Source organism: Ciconia boyciana, chromosome 3 (genome assembly GCF_034638445.1).
Source record: "Ciconia boyciana chromosome 3, ASM3463844v1, whole genome shotgun sequence".
Classification (NCBI taxonomy): domain Eukaryota; kingdom Metazoa; phylum Chordata; class Aves; order Ciconiiformes; family Ciconiidae; genus Ciconia; species Ciconia boyciana.
Genome location: NC_132936.1, coordinates 99,880,348 through 99,890,292, shown reverse-complemented (window position 1 = coordinate 99,890,292; position 9,945 = coordinate 99,880,348). Strand labels below are relative to the sequence as shown.

Genomic DNA, 9,945 nt, shown 5'->3' with positions numbered 1-9,945 from the left:
TCGTTACCTACTGGACACGGCAGCTCTGCAAGGCCCCTTCATCCCGCAACATCCCCACCACTGCCCCCGTGACCGCACGGCTCCAACCCTCGGGTTTACGCTTGACAAAGGACCTTCCACAAAAGGTGACATTTAAATCGCTGTCAGCTCCAACGCTGGAGCTGACGAACTTCAGGACAAGCAGCTGCATCTTCCTAACGCAGTCTCCCCTTCAGAAGTGCACACAAAGGCAGCGGAAGAATTCCTAATTCACAACGGAACTTAAAAAACTGGGATGGGGAAGGGGGTAATGGCAGGCCGTTCCTTCCGACGAGGGGAGCGGAGGGAGGCAGAGGCTGGCGTGCGGCCGATCCCGCGCTGCACGCGCTCGGATCCCCTCTGTATGGGAGAGCCGCCGGGCTCCCGCCGCCCTTCCCCGCACGGACCAGGCCGTCCCGTGGTTCGGGAGGGTGGCCCGGCGGCTCCAGCCAGCCTCCGTCCGCCCTCCGACCCGGCGCTCCCTCCCCGGCACCGCGCCGGGGCCAGAGCACGCGGGTGAGGCGGTGGCCCGCAACCAGCGGCCGTCCGAGGAAGAAGCGGCGGGGCAGAGGCCCCGGCAGCCCACCCCGCCGGCAGGACGAGGAGGCCGGGCCAGCCCGCCCCGCCGCGTCCCGGGACGGGCCCCCCGGCGCCGCACTGCTCCCCCCGCCGGCTCCCGCCGCCGCCGGGCCGCGCAGGCCCCGCCCGGGCGCCCCGCCGGGGGCGGCCCCCCGCTCCTCAGTGGCCGTCGCGGCCGTCGCTCAGGCGCCCGCGCCGCTGGCCGCGGGGATGGTGGGGCGGGCGCCGAGGGGCGCGGGCAGCCGCGGCCCCGCAGCCCCCACAGCCCGGACGGCGCCCGGCGCGGCGGCGCGGCGAGCCACGGCCGGCCAGGTTTGACCTCCCTTTCGTTGCCCCCTTCCCTCCCTTCGCGAGCGCGGCCGCGCCGGGCGGGCGGCAGCGCCCGGGCCGGCCCCCGGTTCTCTCCCGGCGGGGCGGCCCCGGGGGCGCCGCCGCGGGGTGTCGCTCCCCGGCGGCGGGGCGCGGCGGGACAGCGGACGCGGTGCCCCCGGGCGACTGCTCCGACGGGCGTCCGATGGCTTCCCGCGGCGCCGTCAGGGTGGAGGGTGACGTTGTGTTAGGTCACCGCGGTGTCACCGAGTGCAGTACCCCGGGGGTGCGTCAGGCGGTGTCCCCAGGGCAGGAGACTGACGAGCTTGAGGTCGCTTTAGGTCCCTTAAGGTCCAGCCTCCTCTCGTCCGGTTGGCAGTGCCATTGCTGTATCCCTGCTGTCCCCCCAAAAAGGAAAGCGAGAAGAACACAGCTTCCAAACAAGCATGCCAAATGAAGTTCTTTAAAAATACCTACACCGTCAGCTTTCAGAATTTCACGTAAAAATTAAACAGTTGTACCTAGTGTGATGTCACACTGCGACCTTTAAAATTGCTGTCATTGGGAAAAGGGTCTTCTGTGCTTTCATGCCGTTTGCTACACGCATTTGACAGCGCTCTGCGGATGGGCCGTCGGATGGGCCATTTCCCTGGGAAGCCGAGCAGGCAGCGGCTCAGTCATGAGCTGGGAGGGGGCAGCCTGGCCCCTGAAATCGGGAGGGCTGTCGGGGGTCTGCGCCCGGTGCTGGAGTGGGAGAGCTCTGGCTGACGTGTTGCCTCACGGGAGCAACCTCATCAATATCTAGGAGGCAGCAGAAAAGCCGTTTGTAAATCAGATTTTGAAGGACGTTTTAAATAGCTTAGGCTACAGTTTTTCTGAGCACAGAATTATGCAAAATGAGTCAAATGGAAAATAAAGTTACCAGTGTTTCAACATGAGTAAGGGCCCTGGCCAGCAACAAACCTGAGAATGACTTCCTTGATTCCCAAACAGGTCCACTTTGTGTCTCATCATTTCCTTTCTCCAGCCCAACCTTTAGGCTCCAAAAATATTTGGAAGTGCCGAGTTTGGGTGGAAAGGGTAGAAGAAAGGGGCCTGAAATTCAAGAGGTATGGTCCAAATGCATTTGGGCCGGTGGACATTTTAGGATGGTGTAGGGAACCCACCACGTACTGCGCAAACCCACTCCTGTTGAAACAGAAGGACTTACCAAGCTTTCTCCAGCAGAGAAAGGACATTCAGAAGATATGGACAGACTATGAAGTGTTTAGTTAAACACAGAGTTTTGTTAAAAACAAGAGGAAAACACTGACAGTGCGATAAGGAATATGTAAATTTTGAACGTGCTTCAAAAAGCTAGAACATTGTTCCCTCCTTCCCCCTGAAATGTATTTTGATAATTTCCAAGCAGACAGCAGAGAAGAGGAAATTATATCAATCCCTTTGGGGAGAATGTGACATTCTGACTTCTTGAAGCCTATGAAGAGGTTTATAAACTTAAAAAATGAAAAAGACGAATTTAATCTTTCCAGACTTGTCAAACTTGTCTCAATTAATTTTTGATGATATAATTAGAACTTACCGCTTTAATGTGCGCTTTTTTAGTTTACTTTTCAAAAGATTTTATTTTTAAAGACTCGGGGAAAACGGAGGGCTTTGCGGTGGGAACTGGAGCAGGAAGAAGGGGAGGACTCTGTGTAGGTTCAACTGCTGATTCAGAGCACTCTATTAAGCCAAGAGAGATGAACTCATTTTTTTCCTCCCTTGGGGAATCAAACAAGAAACAGGAAGTCATTGATTCAAAGTAAGATCATTCACTCCACAATTGTAAACAGTGTATTATGTGCCTGTAAATATTTCCAGAACCCATTGGCTTGTTGGAAAATATGAAGTAAATTATTATAATCTTTAACAAGCATCCCACAATAAAAAGAGTTATTTTCAAACTTTTTATCTGTAATGTTTATACAGTGGAATATTAATTAGCTTGGACATTGAGAAACTACTTGGCTGAACGCATTGTTCGCTGCCAGAAATCCATCTACTCAAAATGTTTTGTCTGTTGAAAGACAAACATTTTTAACTCCACCCTGTAATATTGCGCCCTACGAAAAAGCAAAAATTCTTTCACTACTCGATCCGTTTGTGTTTTCACTACCACAAACACTGAAATATCCTACTGTTAACCAGATGTTGGCTGAGTTCACCTCTGTCTTATGTAGCTGTAATTAGTCAAAAAGGAAAAATGTTATAAAAAACCCTAAATAGACAGTCTAATAGGAAATTGTCATTCCTCGTTACTTAGGAGCGCAGAATCCAGGCTGTCTGTCCAAATCAATCTGCAGCTGAAACTTCTGCTTCCTCTGTAAAGCAGGAGAAGCTGCTGCTTGGAAGTGCCACCTTCCCCCCTTGAATGTGGGGACTCAGCACAAGGAGAGAGGAGCGAGGATTAGGGACAGGACAACGGTGAGCAACCTGGTTCCCTGACAGTCCAGGGAGTTTTCTGCCAAGCTGAAAAGACGGGGGGAAATGGTAAAAGGCACCGGTCACCCAGAAGGCTTGCGGTTGAAATGACTGTATGCTTAAAGTTCAGAATTTGGGTGTTGTAGGATCGGCTCAGGAAACTATTTTAATAACGTGCTTAAACCCCAGCGATTCCATGGGGATTCCTGAGTGGGGGATTCCTGAATAGGGATGGTTGTAACCTCAGGCTTAACAGCTTGAATCATAGCCTGCAGGACCAAGAAGAAGACACTCAAGAATGGAGCAGTTACCTTCAGAGAAGTGATTGTGGTGATCCTCTTCTTCCTTCTGACTTAGGATATGGAATGAAAGGAACAAAATATTAGGGTATGTGAAAGGAAAGAAGGTTTTGAGACAGTGAGAGTTCTTCACCTGCTTAGCTGTGATGAACTTGAGAGTAATTTGAGACAGTGACAATTTAGAAGAGAATTAGAAAATGTTAATGTATCGAAGAAAAGTTAAGGACTTTTTGGAATCCTACTCATGACTTTCATCTCTCTTGTGATGCTTTGCCTTTTCCTTTTTTCTTTGTGGTGTCAGGAACAGTGGAAAAGATAAATCCATAGGTCCTTCCCCTCCAGCTGATGAGAGCTTGGGGAAGGAGGGGAACTGGGGCTGCCTCCTCCAACAGTGGGAGGAAGGGGAGCGCTTGAACCCAGGCTTCTGAAGGACTGGAGTAGTCATGGGGAGGGGAGCTCTCAAAGGCATCGCTTATTAACCCATGCTAACTGGGTCAGGAGTTGCAGTATGGAGGTCTTTATTATGCATGATTTTCCTGTGCCAGCCTCTTTCATCACACTGAAAACAGTTGCTACTTGCCTTTCCTTGTCAGTGTCTCATTGTCCATGACAAAGGTGATGAACATGCAGCATAACCTTATGCCTGGTAATTTTTTGTTGTTGTTGTGATCTTCCAGCTGCCTTCCACTGAATGGTGTTTTTATGGCTGTTTGTTATTTTGGAGATAAATTGAATACTTAGGGGGAATTCAAGCTTTATTTGCAAAGCCAAACCTACATGTTCAGAGCCCTGCAAAGGCCAGGGCCTTTGCTCGCAAGGGAACTTCTTGGACTTGAATGGTTACATTCAGCCATCCACTTACTCTCTATTAAGCTGTCTACAAATAGCTGGAATACAACAGATCCCAGTCCTTCTGCTTACACACAGATGATTTTCTTGGCTTCTCAGACTCAAACCATGATGGGCCAGCTCTCATCCTGAATAACTTTTCCAGCAGTGCTTGTCTAAAAGGGCACTGAGCTTAATTTCCAGAAGGCATGAGCAGTTAAATGTAGATAAAAACACCGATTTGAACCCGAAACATGCATGAATCAGGATGTCCTGAGGTCTGCAACAGCTAATGTAAAGGGATTGTTTTTCATGCGGAGGACCTGTTAGGGACCCTTTGCTCACCCGCCTTTACATTTGGAACCATAAACCACCCTTGCATCTCATTAAGGACAGTACATTTTAAAGGCCATTTGATTAAGCACAAGATTTTTAAAACACTTTTTAAAGAGTCATCTGCCAAACATTAAACTTGCATAAAACCAAATGTGCTAGTAACTCACAGGTAGTTACACCTATATAAGGCATTTTCTTAGCAAAACCTCAGTTCTCTACAAGCCTCTTCTATGTAAGAAAGGATATATACAGTAACTGAAGATTAAAATGCATGATGTGTCTCTGCTTATCAGGGAAAACATATTGCAGCCCCAAAATAATTGAAGAAATTAAATTATGATAAACCTAAATATTATCAACACAGATTTCAGAAATCTCCCAGTTACGATAAGGGCCTTTGTAGACTAATGTACTTTTACTAAGTTTTATGAAGCTGTACATGTACAAAATTGCAGGCATTCTTGAGATTTATATAAAATAAGTTAGTATGTATATTTAAAAAAAGACAGACATTAAATACAGACTCAATTTGATGTGGGGATTTTTTTCCTTTCTTTTCCCAGCATAAATATGGCTGAACTTTCAGAGCCAGAAGGTACTGTAAACTGGAAGGAAAGATGTTTAACTCTGGAGTCACAGTTAATGAAATTTCGTCTCCAGGCAAGCAAGATCAGAGAATTGTTAGCAGAAAAGGTAGGTCTCGTGGTATGAATTTTAATGCTGTATAAATGATTTTATGTGATGATGGGAGCTGATCACATGTCATGGTTTGAGATTACAAGTACTGGGATTTTTTCAGGAGAAAAAAAAAATTTAAAACAAAATATATGGAAAACAGGTATGTTTTAATGCTGTGAAAGAATTTCACACATTAGATTTGCCAGCAAGAAATGTTCATTTTCAAATAAGAACACACTGGCAACTCCCTGCAGAGAAAAATATGTATCCAGTAATCACTTTTACAACATTGAAGTTAATATTTAACACATTTTCCTAAATATTTAAGATCTGATTTAAGACACAGAAATCACTGGGGAGAAAATCCAGAAGTATTATTTTCCCCAGCATTCCTTGCCGAATCATATGATTTACCAGCCTTGGTTTTCCTATAAGACACCTCCAACTATGGCTCATCATATCTGAAATAGGAAAAAAACCACCGCTGTATTTACCTGGCAACATTTTCACAGAACAATGCAATCAAAAGGGTGCAAGGGACAAAACATTCTAGAGAATCTTTGGGACTCTGTTATCATTAATACTGACTTCAGTGAATTTCTAGTTAAAAAGTTATTTTGTCAAAACTACTCTATTCTTCCTAGAGCTAAATTGTCCATCAATTGCTTCCCTCCAAAAAGAAAAATAAAATTCAGATCCTTTTATAGTATGTTAGAGTGAAGATACCTTCATTTTATACATTTATGTTAATGCTTCTCTTTTGTGAACTTATCCAATCGCCCTTTGAAGCCATAAATAAATTTAGCATCCACATTTAGCCCTCTTTGAATCATTCCCATTTTACTATATTTTTGTGGGGCCAAGAACTAAATAGCATTCAAGCAGCAAAAACATGTATTTTTGTATTTATGAAGAACCGTGGATGATGTACACAGTTATGTGCTCCATTCCTTTCCTAATAAGGCTTAACAGTTTGTTTTCTTTGACAGCTAAATTAACCATCGATTATGTTTTCATGGAGATACCTATCTTAATTCCAGGATCTTACTCAAAGTCCTTTAGATTTCCATATTACGCATCATTTGTTACTTTACTGACCGGTCATTAAATTTTGTAAGGACCGTCTTATAAGTCTTTCTGGTCAGATAGCTTCTATTGTCTTGAATAACAAAATACCATCAAAAAACTTGGTCACTTTACTGCCCAATGCCCATTACCAAATGTCTATGATTATGCTGAACAGCATATGCCCTGAACAAATCTCTGCACATCTGCACTGATAGCCACCAGTCACTGCAGGAAGTAACCAATCACCTACTATTTTTATTGTTGAGCCAGTTTTTTAATTCATGGAGGGACATTCCCTCCTACCCTGTGGCTGTTTGTTTCCTTTAAACACTTTCCGAAATCCGGTTAATTATATAAACCAGATCTCCCCTGTCTGCAGCCTTGGTGATCCCCTCAAAGAACTTCAATAGCTTTGTGAGCCAACACTGCTCTTTGTAAGCACCACTTCGACTCTTCCCTTGTCTATCATACTTAGCCATGTGTCCCCTAATTCTGCTCTTAGAGTTTCCACTAATTTGCTTACTACGGACATCAGACTTACAGATCAGTAGTTGGTTCAACTGTAACATCCAGTTCTTGACTGAATATCATTTGGCAATTTGTTACTATTCATTTTGTCTATTTGTGCCCTTATCTCTTCTGTGGAGGTACAAAACCTCAATTTGAGATGGAAAAAGAATGGAATAAAGAAATTCAGTATTTTCTGGATTAGATGCTTTTTCATTACGTAGATCTTTTTTACTGAAGCGAACATGAAAATTTACAGCAGTGTAAAATGATTGTGTAATAATACTGAGTTCCACTGGAATTGTATTTTTACAGTTAGTGCTCCAAGTATCTCTGCTTTGGTGTGGCTAAAAATATTGCTGTTAGAAAGCAGTGTAGTTGAAAACTCTTAAATTTTTACCCCATCCTGCAGTTTTTCTGTATGGCAAACTCTCATTGAACAGGTATTGCAGAATATTGGGTTTTGAAAGCGCGACCAGCTGTACAAATGCCATCCTTTGACATTTCATTTAAAAATAAAAAGAAAAGGAAAACTACTTGTGTCCTTCGTTGCAGTTAGCAAAGTCCAAAGATGAGTTAATAAATCATTCTCATCAGTCTTGGAGGAGAACATCCATCAGAGTACAATACTGTCTGCTGTAACACTCAACAGATTATTGGATGCTTACACAGTCGGGGCTGTTAGATGTCATATATCTCTCCTGTCTCTTTACCCCATTTGGATCACTACCGTTCGGGATGGAAGTCAACTGGCTAAACACCGGACATGACTTTTCTAGGGACTTTCCAGCAGCCATAACTACCATGTTTTATGCAGCTGCTGCCGATTATAGTTTTGGCAACCAAAACATTAAGATTCATGAACAAGCACTTCACAAAACTATCTAAGTTTAAAAAAAATATTTTAGAAGTTTGAATGCTTTCTATTTGACTTTTCACTTTGTTCCTTTACAGTTTGCATTTACAGGCTCTTAACTGCTAAAAATGTCCTCTTAAATTAATAGAAATGCATGCATAATCGTATAATTTCAGAAGTCGGCATTTAAAAAGAAAACAGAATAAGAGGGATAAAATGGCACATCTTCAGCACTGTGCCTAAAACAAAGCATTCAAAGGAAAATTACTTATTCTCTCTCATCTGTGAGAAACATGAGTCCAAAATAGATTAAAAAATCTTAAGAACATGTCATGTTACTGCCCTCTTGTTTTAGTTTGCTTTAGCTTTCTCAGAAATTTGAGAAAAAGCAAAGTGTTTACAGGAGGTAAAAATGGGAGAAATATTTTCTATTGAAGACCACAGGTCCAACAAGTATTCAGTTGGGATAATTTGGTATATTACTCTCCAGAGTAGAGCATTAGCAGACTTCATGAAAAATGACCCCTCTCCTCATTTTGTCACTTTGACTTTTTAATATGAATCTTTCATTCATAAACTGGAATTCACTTGGGACATGCATCAAAGACTGGTCAGAGCTCAACAAAATTAGACCATATTCATCTTCAGATTTATCAATCTTGCACAATTCAAACCCAGCAATTTTCAAAATGGGCACTAAAGTCTTAGCTGTATTTATTTGTATGTCGGTTTTATTTGTAACAATCCAGTAGTTATTTTTCACATATTTTTATTTTTAAAATTCCAAATTATACAAACAATTCTCAGTATTTGTAAAGGGAAAGATACACTCGCACTAGTTTGAGATTGAACTGCACGGAATTGTTACTCAAAAATGTATTTGGGAAATAGCAAAGTGAATAATGAAGACCTGATTGGCCAATACTTGGTGGGCATCCTGATAGTGGTGACAAGAGGAGAATACAGCTGATGTCAGTCTTTATAGGTACTTTCTAGATTTGCTACCTGTTATAGAATTAAACAAATTTGCAAACCACATAAATATTTCTCACTCGTACTTTGATTATCGCAGGCCTTTATTTGTGGTTTTGTTTACAATCATCCTTGTGCTATGAAATGTGTACTAAAACACTGAACAATAGCACCAGACAGAATTCTACTTCAAAGTAGCAGCCGAAATCACAGTACTATGGCGTGACAGACATAAAACCCTCATGGGTACTAAACTATGTAACTGTTGTAGAAAACAGTGAGAGTGATATTGTGACAAAACAGGTGGTCTCTGCAGGAAGGTAAGAGAAATGAGTTGGTGGTAGTTCTCCAGTCTTCCTCCTCTGCATGTATTTGAGAGGTATCTCTTCAAGACAGTAAATCAGGAAAAGGAGTTTATATCCTATTACACTGTTTGTATAACTTCTCAGAAACTGCCATTGGGTTATTCCCCTTATATTTGTTCTGTAACTTAGTCTAAAACTAGATTTTAATAAGGGTTTGCTTGAATCTGTCCTTTTTCAACATTTGTGTCTGTGACCTATGTGCTTCTGCAAGCGTATTGGGGCAGTGGATTAATTGAGATACTCTTCTTATGCACTGGAAATCAAATACCTTTGCAAAGTTGTTTTATTTAATAGTGCCCCTGCAAATAAACAAACGATCAACATGGGGAGTCTTCAGTATATTCCTCTAATAGATGTGTTCTAATTTAAAAAAACAAACTATTTACTGGGTTTTGTAAGTCCAGCAAATACTCATCCTTGAACCTCAGTGGTCGAGGAGTTCAAGAAATTTGCATTGTAAGTGCGTTTCAGCAACGTGGCTACCAGAACTTTAATTTTGTAGTGAATTCGGGGAGAAGAAGAGAGAGGAGCAAAGGAATATACAATGTTTTCAGAAAACTAATCCATTCACTGTTTTTTATTTGTTTGGGGTTTTTATTTGTTTTCATTTTGCCAAGTCTATATTTATAAATCTAACATGCAAAGAAAGAGACCTTGTTGGAGTTTT

The 9,945-nt window shown here is 43.0% G+C and overlaps 1 protein-coding gene across 3 annotated transcripts in view; it reads left to right on the top strand.

Annotated features, from left to right (window-relative positions):
* Positions 1-798: 798 nt before the first annotated feature.
* PLEKHH2 (pleckstrin homology, MyTH4 and FERM domain containing H2) overlaps positions 799-9,945 on the top strand; it is a 56,554-nt gene continuing 47,407 nt past the window's right edge. The window contains exons 1-2 of one of the 3 annotated variants that reach the window (XM_072856797.1): positions 799-909; positions 5,396-5,525. In XM_072856797.1, the coding sequence (XP_072712898.1) occupies positions 5,403-5,525 (123 nt within the window). In that variant the 5' untranslated portion in view covers positions 799-909; positions 5,396-5,402. Of the gene's footprint in view, positions 910-3,650; positions 3,757-5,395; positions 5,526-9,945 lie in introns of those variants that run through there. The other 2 variants (XM_072856799.1, XM_072856798.1) reach the window with 2 other exon arrangements.